The 27,406-nt window shown below is 42.0% G+C and overlaps 1 protein-coding gene across 1 annotated transcript in view; it reads left to right on the top strand.

The window, feature by feature from the left end:
- MBD2 (methyl-CpG binding domain protein 2) overlaps nt 1–21,334 on the top strand; it is a 76,098-nt gene extending 54,764 nt beyond the window's left edge. The window contains exons 4-7 of the mRNA XM_030867954.3: nt 11,423–11,513; nt 12,823–13,000; nt 17,059–17,197; nt 20,859–21,334. Of these exons, the coding sequence (XP_030723814.1) occupies nt 11,423–11,513; nt 12,823–13,000; nt 17,059–17,185 (396 nt within the window). The 3' untranslated portion in view covers nt 17,186–17,197; nt 20,859–21,334. The remainder of the gene's footprint in view (nt 1–11,422; nt 11,514–12,822; nt 13,001–17,058; nt 17,198–20,858) is intronic.
- Nucleotides 21,335–27,406: the final 6,072 nt, after the last annotated feature.

The raw sequence follows: 27,406 nt of genomic DNA, 5'->3' as shown, positions 1-27,406 counted from the left end.
CTCTCTTCTGATAGACAACTAGTGATAGCTCTCTATCAGAGATTAAAGTTCTTGCACTTGAGTGGGTTTTGAAATCATTAATTCATTTATTAAACAGAGTATATTGTTGCTTCTATTACAGGTGCTGTACAAACACACAAATCAGTCATGCATCCTCTCCTTATAAAACTTTCAATCTAATAAGGGAAACAAACACTGAACAAATAATTTCAACTGTGTGGAAATGTGACATACAAGAAATAAAGGAACATAGCTACATCCTTATATGGACTTACATATTAATAAGAAAATTGTTACAACTTTTCCTGTGGGAGTAACACATGAAAAACTTATAGGCCTCATGAGCAAGTATTCTTATTCCATGGTTATCTTAGGGTAACAGCACCTTTTCAGGTACTTGGCAAGTATTACCTACCAACTTTGTGTAAGTGAAGTGGCGTTCATGACAGAGTTCAGACGAGCAGCTGCAGCGGACGGTTACTGCACCTCCATCCTCCTCAGCTCTACTGCCTCTTGCTTCATCCTTCCATCCTCTCCAGCCCAAATTGTTATCTTTTGCCTTCACAAGTGATCTCACTGTAGTTTGCACAGCCACATGAGTCAAGCTTTTCCTTGATTTACATAATAATTTTCTTGTCATTATCTAGCCCTTTCTTCCTAGCCCACTACCCCAAAATAAAAGGGTATCTCATGTTTGTCTTTTGATGTTTGCAGGCCATGGTATTTAAGTTAAGTTGTTGTTTTTGCTGACCAAAACTAGCAACTCAGATATCATATGGGGTTGATCTGAAATAGAGCAGTTTATAAACTGGACAGCAAATTCCTTCTGGGCAGGAAACATTGTTCTTCTGTGTAGCCCTAACCCAGTGTCTTGCATATTTAGCTTTTCATGAATCACTGAATATAAAGTACATTTTTGGGGTTTTGCTTTAGTCTACAAATACATGACAAGATCCTTTGTTCTTTGATTAGATTTAGCAAAAGCCTTAGAAAAGTGAATAAGATATTCATCGAATTTATGAAATCCTAACGTTGGAAAATATTCTAAACAATACAATAAAATTTTTATGTTTTCAAAGAACTTCCTCGTTTTATATCAGTGTTTATCTTCTGAGGTAGATAAGGCAGTTATTAGTACTTCTATTTTACTAGTGAAGATACATCCAAAGGCGATTAAGTGACTTCCCTAAGACAGCACATCTATTTAATGGTTGAGTCAGGACCAAAGCATTAAACTTCCAAACCAGTGGTTTTCCTGTTACCCTGTATTCCCTGTACTTAGCCACAAATTCATCCCATGAAATTTGAGTGTCTCACATCATGCTCTTGAGAGAGATGAAGACTGTGCAAGGTAAAATTCATAAAATGGTTAAATTTTAAAGGTAACTTTTGGTTCTTCTACTTTGCAAAGTATTAACACTTCTGTGCTCAAATACTTTAAAAGGTATATTACATCTTTTTTTTTAATGTTGATAATTATTTTGTTTTGTTCTGTTTTGTTTTAAATATTTATTTATTTATTTGGTTGCGCCAGATCTTAGTTGTGTCAGGCAGGCTCCTTAGTTGCAGCTCAAGGGCTCCTTAGGTGTGGCTTGCTGGCTCCTTAGTTGAGGCACACGAGCGGGCTCCTTAGTTGTGGAATGCGAACTCTTAGTTGTGGTGTGTGAACTCTTACTTGCAGCATGCATGTGGGATCTAGTTCCCTTACCAGGGATTGAACCTGGGTCCCCTGCATTGGGAGTGCGAAGTCTTAACCACTGCGCCACCAGGGAAGTCCTGGTGTATTTCATCTCATACATTTTAAATATTTGTTTTTATTAGAAAAATTGCTTATAGTCTTATTTCTTTGATAATTACTGTTAGAAGTCTTTTGTTTTGTTAGAAATCTTTTGTCAATCTGTTGCCTAACAGTAATAGAAAATACAGACGCATACAGAGAAGCATCATAAAAGGCAGACTTCCATAAGTCTTCTGACAGCAGGCAGTGGCAACAGTGAAGTAGGGCAAAGGAGGCTTGAATCAGGAATTGGATTTGGTAATTAGAAGGTTACTGTGACTTTGGGCAGGTCAGTGTTAATATAATAGTAGGAGTAGAGTCGAGGTTAGAAGGAAAGAATGAATGGAAGGTGAGGAAATAAGAAAGTTTCTCTCCTGGTGGAAGGAGGAAGACAGATGGTTTGAGGGAGATGTAGTTAAATAAGGACACTTTTTATGTTAGCCATGTTCCAGTGTATCTGTCACTTCAGGGGAAGAATTCCAAGGAGAGGAAGGGGTAACATGGAAAGTGTGAGAGGAGGACTTTTTAAATTGATGGGCGGGATCAGAAGGAGGCAGGAGAAGATATGACCAAGCATCATTGTAGAGAAGCTGTCGGAAAGGCAGCAGGACACCTATTCCTCTGAGACAGGAGAAAAGTAAAGGAAGGGCGAAATGGTCCAGGGGCGATCTGTGGGGCAGGGAGGGTAACTGAAGAAATTCGGGGCCTTTAGGCTTCAGTTGCTGGTGTTTCTAGTCAGCTGTGGAGTCAATTATTACAGGCTTCTTGGCTTGGAGCTAATATTCAGCTTGTGGTATTTAAAATGAGCAATAAGAAATAGAAGTTTGGATATATAGCAGTTTTAGATGAATTTAGTTTCATTATTGAAATCTCAGTGTGTTCTATATAGTCAGTTTGATTTTTTCTAATGGAGATTATAATTTCAAAAGGGAAGGGAAGATGTAATTTAAGACAAGATATGAAAATTATATGAAGATCTAAGTTTTAAGTTTTTGTATGGCTCAGTTTGGCGGGATGCTTTTTCCCTGGACTTTTAATTTAATATTGGCCAGGCCCCACTGATAGCTACATACTAAGAATTTGTGGAAGTTAAAAGGTTCAAGATCAACCCATGGTTCTATTTTGTTACCATACCTATATTTGAACACCTGAAGTCATTCTGAATGGAGCTGTGTTTTTCTCAGTAGTCAGTGACATCTTTGCACATACATATGGTCTCTGATCCTGTGGTAATAATAGAGAACTCCCTCTAAAATCTGTACACACAGATGCTTTTCAACTTACAGGTTGGGATATAAGATGTCGTGTTTCAGTCATTTGGAACTCCACATCTTCCAATAGAAATATTATAAATGGTTCTAGTGTCCTAGACCAGCCCATAAAAGACGATTAAATCTAAAGTGTGTCTGAATTACTAAAAATAATTACTGTTTATAACCATGTTTCTATCAGGAAGTGTGTTCAATTTCAACTCTTAAGGTAAGAAGTGTTTCTCCCACTTCTGCTTTATCTTACTCACCCCCTGGCTGTCTGGCCGTGACGAAAGAGGCACCCAGCTCCAGGCCACTTAGTGTGGTTCTCGTAAGGCCCGGGAATAGAGAGCTGGGATAGAGACTCTTTGAAAGTCAAGAAAGGGGCTGGTGTGGTGATGCATATGCCAGGGGAGGGTCTCCCTTCTGTCTCAGCTGTGAGATCTGGGCCCCTGCCACTGTAAACCTCCTGTCTCCTCTCCCCTTTCTCTTTCTCTGGACCCCTGGTTCTTAGCCAGACCTGATTTTGTCCTCCCGCCCCGACCCCAAATACCTGGGGAAGTTTGGCAGTGTCTAGAGACATTTTGGCTGTTATAACTGGGGTGGTGCTACTCGTATCCAGTGGGTGTAGACCAAGGATGTCGCTAAACATTGAGAACCAAGAATTATCCAACTTGACACGTCAGTAATGCCAAGATTGAGAAACTCAGCTCTAGGCTACTGCCACTGGTTTGAGATTTTTGCCTTCTTGCTTCACTGAGGAACAGAAATGTCGTTTGTTTCCAGATTCTTTTCTACCTTCTGTTCTTGAAACAAGCTCATAGCCTTTTGAGGTTTCTCTAAGGGCTCTACTATCATCACAAGATGGAAATAGATGGAGTAAAAATAACAAGAAAATTACAGTTTCAGGAAATCTTAATGAAAAGCTTCCATGTTATCCACTCACTGTACTTTAAATAGAACAAAATTCTCATCCCTCTTTAGGCTTCTGTCCTTCTTTCCCATTATGGTTTCCTCATTCCCTGGGCTTCCCTTCTTCCTACCGTACAGCTCAGTCGCAGAGGCTTTGGCAGGGGTCCTCTCTCCAGTCCTCCAAATGAGGAGTGACAAGAGGGAAGAGAAATCCTTGGGCTGTTTTGACGCGGAGTGAGGGGAAGTTTCCTTTGTTATTGCATAGATCCGGCCAGAACAATTTTCTATTGCCCTGCTACTTTTAAGGAATTCACAGAATGAGATTATACCACAGCGTTTCCCTAAGTACTGCTACACGGCACGGGGGTCTCCTGTCTCTGCTGGTCTCTCCTCCTTTCCACCCGGCACGGTAGTTACCATCCCTCTGGCTTCCTGGGCATGTGACCTGAGCAGTTCCTTACTAGGGCCCGTGCCTGGTCAAGTGCTGTGCTGTCATCATGAAATAATCTTAATAACTTTCGGAACAAGAGCCTCACATTTTCATTTTGTACTGGGCCTTGCAAACTGTGTAGCTTACCAGAGTTCTCCCAGCCAACCTTGGGCCCAGGAGGGGCGCAGACTGGCTTGGATGAGAAAAGGAAGGGGAAGGGTTTTAAGATACTTAGAGTAGCAAGAAGGCCCCCCGCTGAAAATCTGGGCGGGACTGGCAGACCGGAATGCATGTCTCAGTCTTCCTTTGTAAACACGCACCTTTCCGAGCTCTTTTTGCTGTGTTTATATTTGTTAATTTTAGTAAGATGACCAATTACTTACTAGGTACTATTGTGTGATGAACAGTGTGCTAGACGCCGTGGGTAAAACTAAGTAGTAAACTGATACTTGCTCTCTATGGGTTATCTTCAAGTGTTTATGAAACCTCCTCATGTAGTGTCCATAACCATTTGAGATTGTTTTTATTGTCCCATTCCATAGGGTAGGAAGCTGAAACGGGCTATGTTACTTGTCTAAGTTTATAAAGCTAGTAAATGACAAAGAATGGATTTGAACCTAGGTCCGTCTGACTCTGAAGGCCAGTCCCGTTCACTCAGCTACTCAGAAGTTCAGTCTTCCCACTGTCCAGTTGACTCTCAAGTTGAGGTCATGAGTATACATAGGAGGTCAATTTCTTTTAATCAGTGAATTCTTTTAAAACACTACACAGTGCTTTTCAAATTAAATATAATGGTGGATGAAAATGTGTGTTTGATCTAGATGCTTTTCCTTGTGTTCATGAGAAATAGGTATTCGCATAAGTAACCTAAAAAAGTACTCTTACAGAAAAAAACTCAAAAGTCTTCCATTCTATAAGCTTCATAAATCACTCCATCTCTCCTGTTTTATGAAACATCCGTTGGAGCTAACACTCCATTGTTAATGTGACTTATCTGAAGGAGTTTTCTTGGAGTACGGGTTTCTGTCTTTAATTTTTATCCACCAAATAAAAAATGTGTTGTTCAGTGTCATTGATATTTGCGATTAATTCTAAGAAAGTAATTTGTAGAGAATATATTTTATACCAATTCTTTGGTTTTTATCATGTGAGCTACCCCACATATATTTTTTTTAATATTTATTTATTTTGGGGACTTCCCTGGTGGCACAGTGGTTAGGAATCCATCCTCCAGTGCAGGAGACACGGGTTCGAGGCCTGGTCTGGGAAGATCCTACATGCTGTGCGCCACAACTACTGAGCCTGTGCTCTAGAGCTTGTGAGCCACAAGTACTGAAGCCCGTGAGCCACAACTACTGAGCCTGCGTGCCTAGAGCCCATGCTCCTCAACAAGAGAAGCCACTGCAATGAGAAGCCTGTGTACCACATTGAAGAGTAGCCCCCCGCTCGCTGCAACTAGAGAAATCCCATGTGCAGCAACAAAGACCCAACGCAGCCAAAAATAAATAAATAGATAAATAAAAATTTTTTATATATATATATATATTTATTTATTTGGATGCACTGGGTCTTAGTTGTGGCAGGTGGGCTCCTTAGTTGCGGCTCATCAGCTCCTTAGTTGTGGCATGAGAACTCTTAGTTGTGGCATGCATGTGGAATCTAGTTCCCTGACCAGGGATCGAACGCAGGCCCCCTGCATTGGGAGCGCAGAGTCTTAACCACTGCACCACCAGGGATGTCCCTTGATATCATCTTGAAACCCTGTGCCAGCTTTAGCCAAAATACATTACACGGCCAGGCCTCTTAATTCTACATGAGGAGGAGGCAGGCGTCGGCACCAGTCACCTACAGTGGGCAATTTACACAGCATTACTTAGTTGGTAAATGGATTAAGAGCAACTTGACAATTTTCTTAGCAGCTACTGATCTTTCATCTGCCTTTGATTTCATGACTACAAGGGTCTCAGGCCTGTTACTCTTAGCACAGAGCCATGCATGTGAGTGTTCTTCCAGAGCTTTTACTGTTAAGACCAGGACTGTTTAATCACACTGACCTGAGTTTTAATTCCAGCTGCACCGCTGACTAGTTGTGCACCTTTGGTGAGTTACTGTAGGTGGGACCAATGATGTCTTCTTCAAAATGCTGTAGGAAAGACCGAATTACTGTATGTAAAGTCCTGAGCACAGTGCCAGGCTGAAGGAAAGGGCTCAGTGGGTAAGTGGGAGTTGTCATCCTCCTCCTCTTATTCCACCAAGAGGATATGCCTGGGCACAAACAGAACTTTGGGCAAGCCCTTTTTCTGTTTACACCTAAATAATTTGGTATACTCTTAAATATACTTCGACACACGTCCTCCTGCAGTGAAAAATAGAAAGGCAAATATCTTCCTCCTGTTCTCTGTGAGGAGAGGATAGCATGATGTGTTTTTTATCTTCTGGTAGAATCAGGAATAACTCGGGGGTCTCGGTGATCAGTGTACACAGCCCTGTGTGTGTCCTGCCATTCTCTCAGCACAGATCAGACCAGCCTTTTTCAAACTGAGATCCCCGGCCTGCATCAGAATCACCTAAGACACTGGTTAAAAAAATAAAATAAAAGCCAGCTCTCTAACCCCAGACCTACTGAACAGAATCTCTGGGGCTGAGGTCTTAGAACATGCATATAAAATAAGCCACCCTGGTTATTCTTGTGTATAAAAACCATTTAGAAATACTGGCCCATATTCTCTGTCTCACTCCCCTGCCTTTGCTTAAGCTATTTCCTTGGCTTGGAGTAGTCTTTCCTCTTCTATAGAATTCTTATACATTTTTCGAATGCTAACTCTTCCTAAAAGTCCTTCCAGATTCTCCCAAATTGGAAGTTAATTTTGTATCTTCATTATTGCAATTATTACAGTCTACCTCATAGAGTTTTGCTAGTTTTTCACCAAACAGTAAGCAGCCAGACGGCAGTGATTGCCTGATTGCCAGTTATCCTAATAACTATCCCTGGTGCCCAGCAAAGTGCTTTGTGTATAATGGGCACTAAAAGAGTATCTGTAATTTGGATGGATTCTCTACTGCTTTTTTCCAATAAAACCTTCTGTTCTGACTTCCTCCGAAGAGCACAGATCCCTTCAGAGTACGTATTATTAAGCTCAGGGTGATGGAGGACAGTCCTAATAAACATGATCAGCCTTACATCCCAGCACATCAGAATTGGGATGTGTGTTTGTGTATGATATGAGCAATTGTTTGACACCCCCATTTCTTCCTCACCCTCATCTTTGGGTATCATTTGTAAGGCATGTTGAAAGAGTCTGCCAAAGTCCTAGTTATAACACATCATCATGCTTGTCCTCTGGGACTCTAAGATAAAGTACTTGCAGCCGTGCTTCCACTGATGTCATAGAGGTGTTTCCTACATTCATGTGAGGAGCAAAGGTGTAGAGATGGACTCCACTTTCTAGTAAGATGGTTTCTCCAAAGCTGCACTGCCCCTGTCAGTGATATTTTAGGCACTCTTTTTCGTTTGGGACAACTTTTAATCACGTCCTGTGCTTCTCTATCAACTGGCTTGTTGCATAGGGCATTGCCCAGATCGTTGGCAATATAAAGTGATGCACACACGGGAGCTATCCAGTTCTCTTATATACTGGAGGGTGACAAAGAAAACATGATATCAGAGGAGGGTCTGATTAGTGGCGATTAGAAAGGGATGTAATAACTGAGAGGGATAGCACATTAGGGAGTTTCTCCAAATATTAGATCCTTAAAAGTCTTACATTGGTTATTTGGCCTCACACAAGGCAGCAAGGTTAAGCCATGAAAACCATTGGATTTGGCAGGTGAAATCAGATTTTCATTGGGTAGATTAGGATTTATGAAAGCAATAGTGTTCATGAAAGTATGGTGGAGAAGACAGCTGTCCTAGTGGGGGACTCCTTACAAATTTAGGGAGATTCATCTTTTCGACATTTCCGTCTTTAGATTTCTACTGGAAATTCAGTAAAAAGAACTCTAGATTACCACAGTTAATCACCTAGTAAACACATGGAATACATAAATGAGTAGATCAGAAATTTTAATTTCAGGCAGAGGAAGACCTCTCCGTTTCGCTGCACCCCTCCAAAGCATTCAGGACTATAAAGTGACCAGAGATAACGAGAAAAGGCCACTGAACTTGGTGAGAAGAGCTGACTAAGTTTTAACAGTAAATTTAATGGAAATTCATGGAATAGGGGGTGGGGTAACAAAGTTGAACTGGGCCTGGGAGAATGGAGATAGTGCATGTTGATCATTCCTTGAGCAATTGGCTTGGGAAAAAAAATGGTAATTGTATCAGCGGGATAAAGTTTATGTTTATAAAAAAAAAAAAAACAGAGAGTACAATTCCAGCACCCCAAGGAATTCCCTTGTGCTAACCCCTTGCAGTGAAACCCTCCCTCCACCCCTAATCCCTGGCAGCCATCCCTATAGTTTTTTCTTTTTTAGGATGTCATATAAATTCAATCATACAATATGTAAAAGACTGGACTACTTCACTTAGCATAATGCCTGCTCAGTATAAATTTTAAACATATTTTAAAGTACAAAGAATCCCCCCTCTTCAAAACAAAACAAGCAGGAACCTGAGAAGATGGGTGTAGAGAAAGTGAGTTAGGGACATATTGAAATATAAACAGACATCTAGCTCATGAAGATAGTTCCAGTCCTCATGGAACCTAGGCAAGCTTGTTAGCTTTGAACGCATGGTGGACAGGATGGAGAGGAGGGCAGTGGTACCCCTGACCAGTTAAATATTTTCTTTTCTCAAACTAGCCTCCTTTCCTGCTCTGAACTTTCCCACTACCTCCCCACTTCTCAGGGTGGGTAGGGGCAGGGAGAAATACACACATACACACTTACACATTCATAAATACATGTATCTCCATTTTCATGGCATAAGCATTTCATTTATAAAGAGCTCATCAACCTTTCAGTTTCAACTTCACATTTAGTTGAGGGCTATCAGATGACGCGTAGTGGTACCAGGATTTGTAATCTAGAGCTGTACACTTGTTTCTCAATCCAAGATTTATTCTGCAAAATTTTTCTTTCTAAATTTTTTTTCCTTCAAATAAATAGGAATTTAAACATTAAAAATTATAGAGGGTAAACAATTTAACTTTTGCTATCTAGAATTGGAATTTTTAGGTGTAATTTGTTAGTAATCATCTCTGTACAAGGTTTTCAAACTTGGTTTTTGGCAGTGTTATTTTTACAAATTATATATATATATAATTTTATTATAAAAGCACTTACTAATCTCATATTCACTGACTCCCTCTGTATGCTTTTTCATTAGGAATTAACTGCACTTTCGTTTTTCTTGTTTTTTTCCTGTAGTTGTGATATTCAAAGCATAGATGATTGTTATTTCCCCAAAGAGGAAAAGCAGGCAGACTGTCTTGAGACATTTATCACATTCATTAATTATTACCTTCACCTAACTATTTTTCTCATGACGGTTGATATATTCATGTCCTCATATGTGTTGACCATATATTCTGCTGCTGATGTAATTTGTGTGGAGATACAAGGAGCTGTTAACCATATACCAGAGGTCTTCAAAGGACAGTGAAGCAGGTTACTCTTGGTGCTAGCATTGTGGTTATTATATAATCTAACATATTATTGTTCTGCCATAAATAGAAGTATTTTACTGTATCTTTTCATTTGTCTGGAAGGCGATTGATACTTTTCATATATCCTGAAGTTAGAATATAAGCCTGAAGAGCCCTCAGAGTGGTCAAAATTTGTTAAAAGTAAATGTAATGAACCTTATTCCTACTCTGTGACAGGTGTTTACATATATTGCTTTATTTAATCTCCACAGTAATCTTATGTGATAGTTATTGCTGCCACATTTTACAGAAGAGGAAATTGAAACTCTGGAGGTTATAGAACTTGTCCAGGGTCATACATCTATAGCTGGGCTCTCAACTTGGGTTTGTGTGTCCCTCAAGATCCTGATTCTGAGTCCATTTACTCCCACATTCAGTCATTCACACAAATATTTTTTCAGTATTTACCACATGACAGGCCCTGGGTATCCAGGGTTAAAGACAGGTATATCGAATCCTGAGGAATTCCTTTATCTGTTTTTTGGGCTGTAGTAAATATGAAGCAGACTAGAAAAGAGATGAGGCTTAAGGACAAAGACACTGTCTATCTTATCTACTGTTGCATCCACAGGACAAGCACAGCACATAGTAGGAGCTCAATAAATAAATGTCGAATGGATGAATGATATTAGTGAGAAGTAATAGCCAACTAGGAGAGAGAACTAAGTGTAGGAAGGGTATAAAATCAAACAGAACTGTCCTGGACCATTTAGTGTTTGAATAAGCAATTGCGTACCTCACTAGCCCCAGAGGATGTGAAGAGACTTCAGTGTGCTCACTGGTGCCAGAAGGATGACCTGGGGCCCCCGAGTGGCTAAGGCGACCCAGGCTTTGTGCAACAGGAAGAGAGTCACTCATGAACATTACATCCTGTTTAAAAAGCAAGGAAGTATGTAAGACATTTTAGGCAAGTTTCCATTAAAAAATGGCCTTTTCCCCTTAAAGTATGCTAAAGGGCTAAACTTCAGTGTCTTGGAAAAATCACGTAGATGGAGGAGTTATTTCCCAAACAATATTGGATTAAGAGGTATTACATAATATAGTTTTTTTCTTTCCTGGTAAATTATAACATTAAATTTTCATGCCAAATGAATCTTTAAAAAATTCAAGTTACACTCTTTGGAAGATACCTGATAAAGGACTATATATAGTACATAGCACATAAATATCTATTGTATGTAACAAGTGAATAGGTTGCATAGAATAACAAAAGTTTTTGAGTAATATAACTTGAAAGAATTATGATGTGTTGAAGTCATGTTTGGAGTATCATTTAGCTTTTTGTAAGGAAAAAGTGGGGAAATTAGGAAACTACTGAAATGATTTCAATTTCATTATTCAACAGCATCGATGCGCTACTTTCTTGTCCCAAGAATGTATCTATTAACAGTGATGTTTTGCCTTACAGCTTTTCTGGGAGAAGAGGCTACAAGGACTTAGTGCATCAGATGTAACTGAACAAATTATAAAAACCATGGAACTACCTAAAGGTCTTCAAGGTATTATCCAAGTTCAGTTGAGAAGTACCTACTATGTGCCAGGCTCTGTGTTAGATGCAGTGGAGTCAGACATGATTGAGACAAGTCTTTGCTTTGGGGACTGTATGCCTTGCTGGATGAGGTACCTCTTGGGTTTTAGTAAACCCAGAGGAAATGTACCTGAAAAGCTTGTATGTTGCAGGGAGGCGTCAGGGCAGTGTCTTACTTAAGATTTTTTTCTGCATGTACATTTTGGCTTTAGGTTAGTTAGGTTCATCATGTAAATTAACGCATGTTCTGCTTTTAGAACCAAATGCAGCTGAATGATAGGATGTCCCAAGCTTCCTGCTCAAAGCAGCATCTGGCCCCAGCACATGCTCTTTCTGTCCTCCTCTTATCAAAAGAGCAGCCAACAGCTCTCCTTCCGCCTCTCCCTCCACAAACTGCTGCTGCAAGTAGCAGTGGGAGCAGATGCCCGTTGGTCCAGTGACAGGAGTGAGTGGGATCTGGGGTGGAGAGCTCAGCTGCTGGTGTGCTTGTCATATCATATGTTAATTCCAACTTCTAGAGAAGCATTATTTTTCAAGTATTAGAACTTTGGCTTCTAAAACTTGATACATTGTGGATTGCTCAAAAATCCTCATAATTCATGGTTAGAATATTGTCTCATCCCTCTATGCTCTTGGAAATTATTGCTTTAACTGGTTTAACAAGTTTAGGACTTTAAGCAATGCACTTAAATGTAGCCATGGTTCCAGTCTCCTACATGTAGTCAAGGTGTGCAGTTTTTAATTCTGTTAATTTGGATATTTTGTTAGGTATTTGAAAAAGCTGTTAAAGGTGCAGGTACAGCATACTTGCATTGGCTTTTCCTTTGAAATCCCTGCACAAGAAAGATAAGTTTTGAGATATGGCTAGAAATGAATGTTAAACAGCTACAGGGGAAACTATTCCAGGATCCTAGGGACACATTAATAGGGATACTGGAGTGTAATATGACCTTAGAAGGGACTTAGATATTAAAATAATTGAACTTGCTTGTGGAAATGTAGCCAACTTTTAAAAAGTTTAATACTTTGGAAAATGTATTTTTAAGTTATGTTAAAGTTTTATTATAATACTCAGGTCTTTTGTTATTGTTTCTTTAATGTTAATTCTTTGGTGTATAATAAGTAAATAGATACACCATTACCCTTTGCTGCTTTGGCTTGTGTCAGTTTTAAATAGCTGATCCCAAATGAATAGAAAGATATCAGTTGTTTTAGGTTACCTAAGGTTTGCTCAGCACATCTAGAAATTTCCTTTAACTCATATATGTTTCTAATTGCAGGAGTTGGTCCAGGTAGTAATGATGAGACCCTTTTATCTGCTGTTGCCAGTGCTTTGCACACAAGCTCTGCACCGATCACAGGGCAAGTCTCCGCTGCTGTGGAAAAGAACCCCGCTGTTTGGCTTAACACGTCTCAACCCCTCTGCAAGGCTTTCATTGTCACAGATGAAGACATTAGGTAAGGCAGCTTAACATGGCTTCAAAAGCTTGTCTTTTACACTTGTTACATTTTATACTGCCTGTTAGGTTCCGTGGCACATCTAGTAAGTGATGAATCAATCAGAAGGAGCTTTTGTGAAACTAATGAAAGGTGATAGAGAACATTTAAAACAAATACATGCTTGAAAAAGGTAGCAGTGCTGTGTATAAGGCATATCATCACGATGATGTCCAAAGGACAGATCAGTTGTACTCTGTCCACATCATTTTTGCAGTGTCTTGTGAAATCTGGGGTTCTGCCTTTCTGTTCTAAGAACCCCTTCATTCAGTTATGCCCTTTGTGATTGCTGACTGCATGGGTTTGTCTGCAGTAGCAGTTCATTGCCGTGCTACTTTAAGTTCAGTTGTGTTTTCAAAATTCAGTTTACTCATCTTGATTATATTTACCTCACTTAAGGTCAATTTAGAGATTTATTTATCTCTACTTAAACCTGTTTCAAGTAAAAATTTAAGGTGACTCCAAAGACACACACACACACACACACACACACACACACACACACACACAGTGAAGCCAGATAAGAAGCAAATGAGAAGAAAGACAAAGCAAATGAGGAGCGGACACAAGGTGCATCTTTTAACATCTTTTACTCTTTCTGAGGCTGGGCCACAAATTAGGTTTTTAGCAGCAAATTTGGAAAGGAAGACATATAGCTCAGATTGACAATGCCCAAGGAGTATAAGCAAACCATTGCTCAAGAGAAACAAAACTATTCCAGATATTTAAGACCACAAAGAAATTCTTATATGGGATTTATGAACTTCAGTATTATTACTCTAGAATGATTGTGTAGTATACTGTATTTTCTTTAAATATAGGGCAGTGTGTACACTTCACTATTTCTATCCTCTGAATATAAACCAGAAAGCTTTACTGGAGTATTATTCCTAGACCAGACCGGCAGAAGGCACTTTTGAATTAAAAAATATGTATTATATTTGTATTTTTTTTGTAAATCCATGAAAGTTGGCATGAGAATGTTTTTAAATGCCTGAGTCTAGCTAGGTTTATAATTGGAAAGCCTTTCCTGGGTTTTAAAGTGGTTCCTTTTGCAAAGATGTAGAATGGTTCAAAGTTGCATTCAGATGCCTTTATTACATAGAATTTACGATCAGTGTTATTTTTTAAGAAAAACAAAATGTAAAATCAAGGAAGGGAATCAACTTGCTCTTTGGACAATTCTTACCTTGGAGGAAGGAAATTACTCAGGAGACAAGTTCCTATCTGTCTTGGAATGAGTGCCCAGTTAATCAGCAGGGATTCCTCCAGGTCATTATGGGGGTTGAACTGAGGTTCTCTGAGTGATGTCTTGGGAATGCTGACGGCTTCAACACCAGATCTTTTGACAGTGGAGGAAGCTGTCTCAAAGCCAAATCTGGATGCTTTCCTTTTAGGGTAAACTTGTCTAGCAAATTGTCCATTTGATTTCATTGTCATAACAGAAATTATTAAGCAAACATTTCTTGTTGAATTAGTACAGGTTCAAAATACATGACTGCAAATGGAATTGTTACCCTTTCTCCAATTGGGTAGCCAATAATCTGTCTGTATTAAACCTTCAACTAAGAATCTCAACGTTAAGCATATATATTTTCATCAGTCTTGATACTGTTTTCACCCACGGGTGTATTTGTTTTCTAATACTGAGTAACAAGTTCTCACAAACCTCACAGCTTAAAACAATACCTATTTATAGCTCTCAGTTCAGTCGGTCAGAAGTCTGGGACAGGCAAGACTGGATTCCCTTCCCGGGGTCTTACAAAGCTGAAATCCAAGCGTCGGTAGAACTGCAGGCCTTCTGGAGCTTGGGCTCCTCCTAAGTTTGTTGCAGAATTCATTTCTTTGTAGTTGTAAGAATGAGGCCCCTGTTCTCTTGTTGGCTGTGGGATGAGGCCGTTCACAGCAGTTAAAGGCTGCCAGCATTTCCTTGCCCCTTGGCTCCCTTAATATCCCCTCTCCTGCTTCTTTCTGGAAGGGCCCAGCCCCTTTTAAAGCCTCTTCTTATTAGATCAGGCCCTCTATGATAATCCCTTTTGATTAACTCAAGGTCAGTTATTAGTAACCTAATCATAGAATGATAGCTCAGTCATATTCGTAAGTTCTGCCTGCCCTTAGGGGAGAGAATTGTACTAGGAATGTAAGCAGGGGCAGGTGGGGACATCTTGGGGACTGTGTTAGAATTCTGCCTACCACATCAGCAGATGCTTTACTTTCAGTTTTCATAAATGAGGGGAGCAGTGCTCAAGACAAAAGAGAAACAGTGGCCAGTGTCAAGAGTTTCAGATATACTTCTCGAGCCCAAAGCACCATTCCTTCCATTTTCTTTGTCTTCCTGATGGGGTGACTTTAGGGCAGTTGTGTAGACTCTTATACTCTGTTACTAGGCATGAGAGACTGCCATGAGACTGATAAGCCGTTTATCATAAAGCTGGAGTCACTGAGCCAGTGGCAGGGCTAACTGTATAAGAAGTAAACATTGTGTTCTTTATGACTGTGCTCCACTGTATGAAAATCGATTGAACTTCAGTTTCTGTTAATATGATCGAGGCTACAGAGCTCGATTAATTCAGTGACAGATCCCCTCCTTTTGAAAATTCATTTAAAATGTATAAGTCCAAACCTTTTATCTCTTTGTGCTATTTTTAGAGTTTAGTAAAGATGAGGTCTAAAGTTTCTGTGTTTACACAGTATATGTTAATCTTACTACCTTGGACATGGTCTCATGAGATAGAGAGACGTGGGGACTAGACTACAGTAAACACGACTTTACAACTGGTTGAGTGCCCAAGGGGTGAATACTCAGGGCATCTTAGTGGAGTCTTCTGGAACATTGCTCCTTCTGCTTTCCCAGGTTTGGGGCATTGTTACAATTTGTCTTCCTCCACTGTTGATGGAGAAAATCACTTCTTTCAGTAGAGCCATCAGTGTTCCCTGTTGCGTCTCTTATTTGTCCCAGGGCTGCTCCGTCTCCCATTCTGTATCCATCCTAACCACCTTTCCTTTGGTCTCAGGAGGTGACTCGTCCTGTTTTCTAATCAAGGCTCATCCTCCCAGCTGGGCCTTTGCCTCTCTCTCTTTCTTGCTTTGTTCTAAGTCTTTTACTTAGCCAGTCTTGTCCCTTCCCTTGTGTCTTCAACCATTGCCTCTCCACTGGGTTCTGGAGGCGAATTTCTATTTACCATCTTCATTTGCTAGAACTGTTTCAGGAATCCCTCTCTTGCCCTGTCAAGGAGCTAGTCTCCGTTTTTTCCTGCTTTTTTAAGATGAATTGTATACCAGTAGCCTTTCTTCCTGTGCTTTGCTTTTCACCTAATGGTTCTGAACTTTTTTATGACTCGGTGTTATTAACTCTCACTTTTGAGGTTCCTTTAGAGTCCCCAAGACACAGGGAAACTTGTGGCATATTCTTAACCTACTCAGCTCATCTCAGTTCCAGAGTCTTTTCATTCCCTGTCCCTGGTGTACAGGATCACGTGGTCTTGGTTCCTTCCTGATGGCCTGCTCCCAGCAGGAAGGGGAACCCAGGGAGAACTCCAGCTACCTTTCCCCTGACACAGCAGAGAGTGGCAGCGAGATCCCAGCTCATCATGCCTCCACCTCCTCTGTCTTTCTCAGTGCTTCACTGAGCAAATCTCTTCTCCTTCTTTATTTTCTGTATTCCTTCCCTGCTTTTAAATTATTTCTAATTATCCTTTATAGGAATAACCCTGAATCTTCACATATTTGAAGTTTGTGAAGTTGTAGAAAAGGTCACTGAAATAAATCTACTCCTGCCAGAATTCTCTGTGAGACGAGGGCTATCTGCCTGTCTGAATGTCCCTCTTTTTGACAGAGTTCATTCCCCATGTGACTTGGTTTTGTGAGGGTATAAGCAACTTTTGCAAAGTCTAAAGAGAAGGAAATGTATGTTTCTCAGGAATTTTCATGACTTTGAAGTAAAGATAAACCATTTCGGCAGCTTCATTGTTCCAGTACTGGCCAAATTATTAGTATCTTTTTACTCTGTTTTTAAAAAGGAAACAGGAAGAGCGAGTACAACAAGTGCGTAAGAAATTGGAAGAAGCACTGATGGCAGACATCTTGTCACGAGCTGCTGATACGGAAGAGATGGGCATTGAAATGGACAGTGGAGATGAAGCCTAAGATTAGCATCAGGTAAAGCAACACCGGAGAGACGTGGAACTTAAGGTCTTTTATTTCCTCGCTTTTGCCCTTGTCGCCTGATTCAGCAGTGCCCACAAAGCCTTCTCGTCTGCAAATCCTGTGCATGTGCTGTTGTTTGGCCCCTCTATATTGAAGGACCATATAAGCGTGGCATCCTTTTGTTCTCATTATGTGAAGATGTTCACACCCCTGCAGCCACTTGCAAGGGATCTGGTCTCCAAGGTGTCACTAGAGAAAAGCAGAAGGAGGAGGAAAGGACTCTGCCAGGGAGGGAGAAGCACCTGCAGGAGATGAAGGCGCCATCACCTCTACCACAGTAGCTCTCTGGGGTCTGTTGTCCCCTCTGTAAAATTATGGTCACAAAGTTGGCCAAAAAAGGAGGGATCTCCTTTTTTCCCTCCGTTTCTGTTCTCTCTAGCACAGACTTGGTGCAGGGAGAATGAGAAGGACATTTTAAAGTAGGATAAATAATTTACCTTAAAAAGTACAAATTATGAACCGGTCCTGAACTCACGTAGGAGCCTCACAGTCTCTGTTCCATCGGGTACATATTCTCTTCAGATGATTACACTCCCGTCTCCAAGGGTTTATATGGCATCTTGCTTCCCAACTTCTATCCTGCTTCGTTTTGGGGGCCATGTCTTTCTGCCACCCCCAAGCCAATTATTTATTTGCATCCTCTGAAGGCAAAACTGAGCGGTGGGTGGTGGCGTTGGGAGGGAAGGAGAAAGGGATGGGCCGAGAAGCGGAGCGAGCGGAGCGAGTGGGAGTCTCACCCCGTGGCGCCCTTCGAGCCCGTCTCTGCCCCTCACACCTCGTCCTCATAGTCGGTCCTGCATTCAGTGCTGGGTCCTGGGGACACCCCCGCGCTCACAGAGCTTACCATACAGTTGTATGAAACAGATGCTCACATAGCTGTATGATCACCAACTGTGATCAGTGTGATAAAGGGAAAATGAAGGTGCTGGGAGAGCCGCTGGCGGGGGAGCTAATGCGATGTGAGGGCCAAAAGGAATTTGGGGATGTGGCATTTACGGTGAGCCTGAAAGGTGGGTAGGAGTGAGCAGGAGAAGTTAGGGGGAAACGGTTCTCATCCAAAGAAATAGCAGGGACAACTCAGTTCCTTTAAGGAGCAAAGGAAAGGTCACTGTGGTTGGCATGTAGGAATTCTGGGGAGGGTTAGAAAGTGTGGAGACGCATCAAATCCTGGTGAGCCTTGTGGATTCTTGTTAAGGATTCTGAGCTTCGTCATTGAAACCACTGGGAACCCCCTGAAGGCTGCGTAAAGCGATTAGATGTGCGTATTTATAAGGTCCCTACGGCTGCTGCGTGAAAAAGGATGTCCTTTCTAAGGAAAGCTTAGAAGCAGGGAGACCAGTTAGGAGGCTGCCGTGGTCCCGCAAGAGGTGATGGTGGCTTCACGAGGGTCTCGGCAGCGGACGTGGAGAAAAAGAGGAAAAGGCCAATTTGAGGTGTATCTGGAGGTAGAATCGACTTGACTGGGTGACTGTTAGTGAGGGTGAGAGAGTGGGACGAATGACTCTAGGTGTTCAACCGGAGCCACTGGATGGATGGGGAGGGGTCCTGTTCAGAGGGTCATACTGAGGGTGTTGCATGCAGGGGGGATGAATTCATTGTTAACACAGTCTTTCCTTCCCCTCAGTGCCTTGTCTTAATTCAGGGAGTGGCCCATGCCACAGTGACACAGATCAGGTAATAATCACAGTGTCTTCCATTTACATAGTCAGGGACAGCAGCAACATTTCGGTCACACAGTTTCCTGACCACGCAGAACCTTTTACATCGAGTTCAGTGCTATTTTAAGTGGTTTTGTTTTGTTTTCCATATTGAGGACAGGAAGATGCCGTGTTGACACTGCATCTTGTTTTCCACTCCGATCAGGATGTGTTTTATGGACTTTGATGAGCATATTTAATGTGTGTAAAGTCTCTCAGAGGCAAGTCTGCAGCGTGTTTCTTTTCTCCAGAGACTTCAGTGCAGTGTGGGAATCTGGACCATTGCGCCTGCACCACATCAGAACCGACTCTGGGAAAGCCCTCTTCTTCTCCAGAGCTTTTTGTTGTTTTTCAGACTTTTTTCCTGAAAACAATTTAGAATAATCAAGGGTCATGTAGTTGAGGTTTTACGGGACCCTCACTCACTTTGCAGATTACTTTGCAGGTTGACGTCAGGGCAGCACCCTAATCTATGTAAGCGAGCCTGTGGTTAATGCACGAATAAACTAATTAAAGTTGAGGGATTAAAGTTTTAAGAGTAGCCATCACTTTGGCATGGTGCTAGGGGGAGATCTGCATTACGTGTATCATATTCTAAACTTGAGAATGGTATTATTAGACCAGGCTATTAGACTTGTAGGTTATGGAAGATTTAGATGTACTTCTTAATTATCAAAATTAAATTTACCTAAATCACTAATTTAGCCCCCCACGTACACCTAAAGTGTTTAATAAACCAGAGCACTGCCACATGACTTAATTAGGTGTTCATAATAACCTGTGGAATAGGTAGGACTTAGCTTGACTAAAGTGGGACATGGTCAAGTTCACATGGCTGCCAAGAGATGGAACCTGTAACATGCGGTTCTATTTAGGTCTGTTCACCGCATTATGACATGAATGCTCTTTCTGACGGTCCTTATTAGCAAAATGGACCTTAATTTGTATGTATATATATATTTGGCAGGCGCAGAGTTTAGGAAGCTGTCAGCGGAGGTGTAACTCCAAGTTTCGTGCAGTCGCAAGGAGAGATTTCAGCTCTGCTTCCTTAGTCACACAGCCCCTGGGGCTCAGTTGTGGTTTCAGCCCACCTCTGCGTGTGTTCCTCGCGCCAGAATCTGCTCCAGAGATTGCCGGAACACAGGGAGGACGGAGCTGAGGCTGTTATTGGTCGGGGCGAGCAGGCGTGCGTGCGTGCGTGCGTGTGCGTGCGTGTGCCCGTGTGTGTGTGTGTGTGTGTACACACACACTGTCAATAGCAGGTTGAGGTTTGCTGTGTCACTTAAGATTTTACACTCAAGAGGAGTGCCCAGCTTATCAAACATTTTAGGAGTGACTGCAAGAAGAAGAAAACTATAAGAACAAAAGTGTTAAAACGTTTAACTATAGATGAGCTAGAGTATCACATACATAAGCAGTTGAATTGGCAGTTGCACGGTACCATTTCACCCAAGTTAAGCAGTAATAAAACTTCAGTACATTTCTATCATCTGTAAATTCTGAGAAGTAAAATAAATTATTGTGAAATAAAATAAAACATTGTTAGAAATTTTCCTAAAAAGGTATGTTTGGATTTGGCTACGTCTGTTATGTTTTCTTCATTTGTATGCCCTGTGATTTCTCTTTTTATGCTGATTTAATTAATGATAGAAAATATTTTCATAAGCATACAAAGGGATACATACGATTTATTTGAAAATGAAGTGAGTATTAAGGATTATTTTCAAAATAAAACACTTGTAACAATGAAGGGAAATGTTGAGCACTTTTTATGTACAAAGTGCTGTAACTAAATGCTATCAGGCTCTAAAAATCCTGTTCTAAGTGAAATTTGGCCTCTAACTGCTTTTCCAAGTTTTGCTGACCTTACCTGAGAAATCACTGAATTACTTAAGTCTGTTTGTTTTTTCTTACAGGTAACTTTCGACCGACTTTCCCCAAGAGAAAATTCCTAGAATTGAACAAAAACGTTTCCACTGGGTTTCGCCTGTAAGAAAAAAATGCACCCAAGCACATAGAGCTTTTTAATAGCACTAACCAATGCCTTTTTAGATGTATTTTTGATGTATATATCTATTATTCAAAAATGATGTTTATTTTGAGTCCCAGGACTTAAAATTAGCCTTTTGTAATATCTGTCAAGCAGGACCCTGAAGATGAAGCTGAGCTTTTCATGCCAGGTGCAATCTACTGGAAATGTAGCACTTAACGTGAAATATTCGTCTCCCCCGCAATTTTAATATGAACGGATCAGGAGTTACCAAATAAATTTCCCAATGAAAGCTTATCGTGACTTCACTGTATATAAACAGATTTTTATACTTTATTGAAAGAGGACACCTGTACATTCTTCCATCATCACTGTAAAGACAAATAAATGATTCTATTCACAGACTGATTGGAATTCTTTCTGTTAAGGAGCAACAATACATAGCCCCTCCTTAGGATTCCTGGTTCACATTCAACTGGGATCCCTGGGACTTAGGTTTGAAATGGAGGTAGTAGCAAATAGTTCATACATTTGCAGTGTGCCTCTGGATATCATGACAATTGCGCTGCTTTCAGCAGAATTATAAGTTGTTGTGTAGCATGGGTAATTTTTTTCCCCTTGCCTGTAACGAGTACTTTTGTTGGTTCTATAAAAATAAGGCATTTTCTTCCCATGGGCATGAGTTAGGTACACAGGTGCGCTTCAGATGTTACTGGAAGTCCATGTCTGTTTTTCTAGAACATTTTACATTTTCCAGTGTCTACTGGCTTACAGAGTTAACAGGTGCAGGTCAGACCCTTTGCCACAAAGAGAGGCATTTTTCTGGGCAGAGTTGCTTAATGAACCAGATTGTAATACTTTGCTAATTACCACCCGGCCTCCAAAGTATTAACATCTTTTTTTCTGTTGAAACTCACAAGCGTTAACTTCATTACCAGTTAAATTCCTTGATATCTAATTACTAAAACTGGCATAGCATTGAGAAATGAGTTTTAAAAATCAAAACATACTTAAGGTAATCTGATGCCAAAGAAAGGAGGGAGTGGTTGTAAGCAAATTTAAGTACATTTTGAGAAATAGAGCAAACATGTTTTCTTTCTGTACGAAGGGTTTATGCACTTCTTAACTCTGAGTTCTTTCAAAATCAGATGTGATGTGATCAAGGACGTGACCAAACCCCTCTAAACGTCACTTGTACATTTTTTTATCACTACCTCCAGCACCCTTCCGGTTTCCGAGGAGGGGAAAGAAAAGAAAACAGTGAAAGCAATATGACTGGCTAGGTTTGAGCTGCTGTCTCTCTGGACCTTATGCAAAACTACATAGATATCACCTTGGAATTCCTGATTTCCATGCAACTTTGATCTCTGGGCTTTAGGCCACCTATTTCCACAGAGTAATCCTGCTGGCAAAGAAGCAGAGATACTTGCAGACTCTGGGAAGACAAGTGGCAGAGGGTGCCCGCTCTGGGCCCTCCCCACTGTCCCCGTTGGGGTGGCAGTGGGAAGTTAACAATAATATTGATTTCTTTTTAAGAGCTATTATGACTAGTTAGAATGAATGTCCAAAGGCTTTGCTTAGACTCCTCAAAGTTCACGAGTCTTCATTTGTAATCAAGCTTGGGGTAACTTCACCTTGGTGATCATATGTTCTTTTCACAAAGCAACCCAACCAAGACGTACATGCCTTTATAAACAAATTTTGTAAAAGGAAAAACACACACGTACAAAACTTTGATTTTTGTCCTTATATACATTGCTCAGGTAGAGAACAAGGTTTGAAAGCCGTTACATGGTGTCTAGCTGGGAACTATCCCATAAGTCCAGGTGTTCCCAGTATACCTGCGAGACATGTCCAAAAATAAATGCATCCTCTTATCCCCCAGACCTACCACCATCTTGCATTCCCTAACTTGTGTAAAAGCAAATCATCTGATCCAGTTGCCCAAGGCAGAAGCCCAGGAGTGATCCCAGATGCCACTCTTCCCCTTGCCTCCAATAGCCCATCAATCCTGTTAGAACTGTTAACCACATTTCTCACACCTTCATCTACATCTCTTCTCCGTTCCCGCACCCACTGCCTCCTTTCCTCTCCTCTGCTCTTTCAGCGGCTTCCTTTTATTTTTCACCTGTCCCCTTCCCCTTCTTCCCTCTCCATCCCTCCTTCTTTTCCTCCATGTAGTCATCAGAATGGTCCTGGAAGCAAATGTGACCTTATCATTTCCCTGCTCGAAACTCCTCACTTCTCCGTGTATGCAGTTTAGAATCATGCTTAAGAAGGAGCACTTTGAAATGGAGAGAACCTGTGTCCAAACCCTGGTTTTGCCATTTGTGTGACTTGTCAGGTTACTTAATGTCTTTGAGCCTGTTCCTCCTCAGTGAAATAGGAATAATAATACCTACCTCATAGAGTCGTTGTGAGGACTAAAGGAGATACTGTTTGTCAAGTGTTAGCACAGTGCCTGGCGCATCGTTGGAGCGGGCGCTCTCGCTGTTATCTCTGCAGGTGTCATGTCACTTCCAAGAGGCACTCGCTGATAACCCTCCACTTTATAAATACCCGCGATACTTTATTTTCTGCCTTGGCACTCTGTTTATTTCCTTTGTAGAAATCTTCTAAATCTGTATTTTATTTATTTGTTGACTTTTTGTCTGTCTATCTACTAGAATGTAAGCTCCCTGAGGGCAAGGATGTGTCTGTCTTGTTCCCTGTTATAACCCCAGCGCTTAGCCTAGTGCTTGGCACACAGTGAGCACTCAATAAGTGTGTGTTGAATAAATGGACAAATGATCAAAAGCCTCTTCACGATCTGATGCCTGCCTCCTTGTCTAGCTCATCCTGCACTGTCCCCGCTGCACCTTCGGCTCAAGAAAAACCACATCACCTGCTCCTTTGAAGTGCCCCTTGGGCCTCTGTGTCTTTGCACCTGTCGTTCCCTTTGCCTGCCTGTCTACATGGCCAATTCCTGAGCACTGGTCAAGTCACAGCTCCCTCCTCTGAAGCTGTCCCTGGTTTCTCCAGGCAGATGTTCTTTTCCCCCCCTTCCAAATTCCCACTGCACTTTGTCAATACCTCCACGGAAGCACTTTACTGTATTGTATTGTAAATTGTTTGGATGTCTGTTTCTACTTTTAGACTGTAAGCACAGTGAAGGCAGAGATTGCATCTTTTCATCCTCATGTCCCCAGAGCCTAGCGCTGTGCCTGGCATATAACAGTTTGTCAATAAATACTTGTTGAATGAATTAGTGAACAAAGCATCTTGCAGTTGGAAAAATCTTGCAAGACGTATGTATTATTACAGAAAGGGATACCCCTGGCGGCTTCCGGGGTAGTTTTTTGTGCTAGAGAGGAGATCTAGAAAGCATTATGTAATCTCTTTGAATAGAAGATGACTTGTTTGAATTTCTAAAATAAGTTGAACAATATAGATCTTCATAAATGATTGCAAAAGATATCAAAAAGCTTTGTGATCCCTCAAATGCTACGAAGTCCAAAATAAATATTTGCACTATTAGTATTTCCATAGTAAATGCTATGCGAAAATGTACAGCAATAAATTTTGAAGCTTTAAAAATGTTTGTGTAAGTTATCTTCAATGACTTAATCTATGGAGAACATCTAGGACCTGTGTTTCCCAGACATAGGGGCTTCAGACTGGGGTTAGGGCCCCTAAGCTTTCAAGCTTATCCAGTGATACTGCTTTCATTTGTTACTGAGACAAAGTGCTCAGTCATGCTGCTGGCATGTCCAGTGAACAGAAAGGTCTGGAAGGGTTCTCCACAGAATCAGGTGGTGGCCACACTTGACCTCGTGAGGCCACAGCCTCCGAACCTCCACTAAGACTGTCATAGCTCCCTTGTCCTGCCCGCCTTCACTGCTGGGATGCATATATGACCCCTATACGAAATCTACTTCAGTGGCTACCAAATCCACAGGTGGAGTCATCACATCAGTCAAAATAGCATTAGCTATGGGATTGCGAATCACAGCAGTGGCTTATCAAACCTGCATGTCTCAAAGGGTCTGGGGTGGACTTCAAGATTTCCAGTTGCATACTGATTTTTCCAGAAGGGCACATGTAAGTTACTCTGTCAATTATTCGGCTTTTGTGTTTACGACAGGAGGACACAAGTTTTTATTTCCTCTCATTTATATAGCATTTTATGATTTATAGAGCACGTTTACCTCCATGAATGTCATGTTTGAATTGCAAGCTACAGATAAGCCATGTCATATACACATGCTGTTACTCCCATTTAAGAGCTGAGGAATCTACGAACCAGACAGGTTAAATGACTGACTTACTCAAGCAGTAAGATACAGAGAGGGGCATTTGAATGCAGAGGTCTTCTGTTTCCAGAACGCCATGCAACCTTCCAACACTCTTCTCCACTCACATCTGAAGCTGCCTTTCTCTCTGTGGCAGAGAACAAAACAGTTTGGTTTATCAAGTACAGTGTGACTGTAGCCTGAAAGCTTACACAGGGCAGAGTGACTCTTTATGGGAAACTTAGTTCTTTTCAGTCTGAATAGTCAAAGCTTTTCCATTGAATTCTTCTGCTGAGAAATCTCTACTAAGATTAATCCTTTATAAGAGGTGGGAAGAGGTGCAGCGTCTCAGTCGCAGAGTGTTGGGAGTTATTTTTACCTGAGGGGTTAGCATTTTCCTTCTGCTGTAGCACTTTCTATTTTGTGCTTCATGAGCTTGATGCTGTGAGAAGTCTGGCATCAAGATGCAGCTGGACCGCAGGGCCTGGGGAAGGGGCTGCAAAGTGGGGCACGTGCATCTAGGGCTTGTGTAAAAGCATTCAATGGCGGTGGGAATGTTACCGAACCAAACTTGGGTCTGCCCACCCGAGCGCAGTAAAGCCAATCTACTGACACTGGGTCTTGGTGAGGCAAAGTGCAGTGTTTATTGCAGGGTGCTAGACAAGGAGTCCAGCGAAGCTAGTGCTCAAAACAGGTAACAGGGCAGTGTCACAGGGGTTAACATTATCAATCCTTAGGTGCCAGTAGGTCTGGGTGCTACATGCTCATGATCATCAAGTAGTTAATTTCTTCCATTTGGTGGTGGTTTTAGCATCTGAAAAACTCAGGAAATCTGCAACAGATACTATTTTCTAGATATTTCACAGAGGAGCTGCAGCCGAGGATATGGAGGAGGGGTCTGTCCCAGGAAAGCCCCAAAGGGTCCTGCTCAGTTACAGGAAAATATCTGACCTTTTAATATTTGTTTTCATCTCATCTGCTTGAGATTTTAATGAGTATTTAATTAAAGATATAATGCATTAGGAGAGTAGTACATGTATATGATTTATAAGTAAATATCCATAAATTGGGGACATATACTTTTGTTTTTGAAAGGGCTTATTATTATTAAAAGGGTTTGTTATTAAACTGTTACTATTAAAAGTTTTGAGGGAGGAGAAGATGGCGGAAGAGTAAGACGCGGAGATCACCTTCCTCCCCACAGCACCAGAAATACATCCACATGTGGAACAACTCCTACAGAACACCTACTAAACGCTGGCATAAGACCTCAGACCTCCCAAAAGGCAAGAAAGTCCCCACGTACCTGGGTAGGGCAAAAGAAAAAAGAAAAAACAGAGACAAAAGGATGGGGACGGGACCTGCACCGGAGGGAGCTGTGAGGAAGAAAGTTTTCCACACACTAGCAGCCCCTTCGAGGGCGGAGACTGCGGGTGGTGGTGGGGAGAGCTTCGGCGCCGCGGAAGAGAGCGCAGCCACAGGGGTGCGCAGCGCAAAGCGGAGGGATTCCTGCACAGAGGATCGGTGCCGACCGGCACTCACCAGTCCGAGAGGCTTGTCTGCTCACCCGCCGGGGCGGGAGGGGCTGGGAGCTGAGGCTCGGGCTTTGGTCGGAGCGCAGGGAGAGGACTGGCGGTGTGAACACAGCCTGAAGGAGGCTAGTGCACCACAGCTAGCCGGGAGGGAGTCCGGGGAAAAGCCTGGAACTGCCGAAAAGGTAAGAGACTTTTTCTTCCCTCTTTGTTTCCTGGTGTGCGAGGAGAGTGGATTAAAAGCTTAAAGGAGCTCCAGAGACGGGCACGAGCCGCGGCTATGAGCGCGGACCCCAGAGACGGGCATGGGACGCTAAGGCTGCTGCTGCCGCCACCAAGAAGCCTGTGTGCGAGCACAGGTCACTCGCCACACCTCCCTTCCGGGGAGCCTGTGCAGCCCGCCACTGCCAGGGTCCCGGGATCCAGGGACAACTTCCCCGGAAGAACGCACGGCGCGCCTCAGGCTGGTGCAACGTCACTCTGTCCTCTGCCGCCGCAGGCTCGCCCCGCGTCTGTACCCCTCCCTCCCCCCCAGCCTGAGTGAGCCAGAGCCCGCGAATCAGCGGCTCCTTTAACCCCGTCCTGCTGAGCGAAGAACAGACGCCCTCAGGTGACCTACACGCAGAGGCGGGGCCACATCCAAAGCTGAACCCCGGGAGCTGTGCGAACAA

Source organism: Globicephala melas, chromosome 13 (genome assembly GCF_963455315.2).
Source record: "Globicephala melas chromosome 13, mGloMel1.2, whole genome shotgun sequence".
NCBI lineage: Eukaryota > Metazoa > Chordata > Mammalia > Artiodactyla > Delphinidae > Globicephala > Globicephala melas.
Note: the sequence above shows the minus strand (reverse complement) of the source record. Positions and strands in the feature narration are given on the sequence as shown.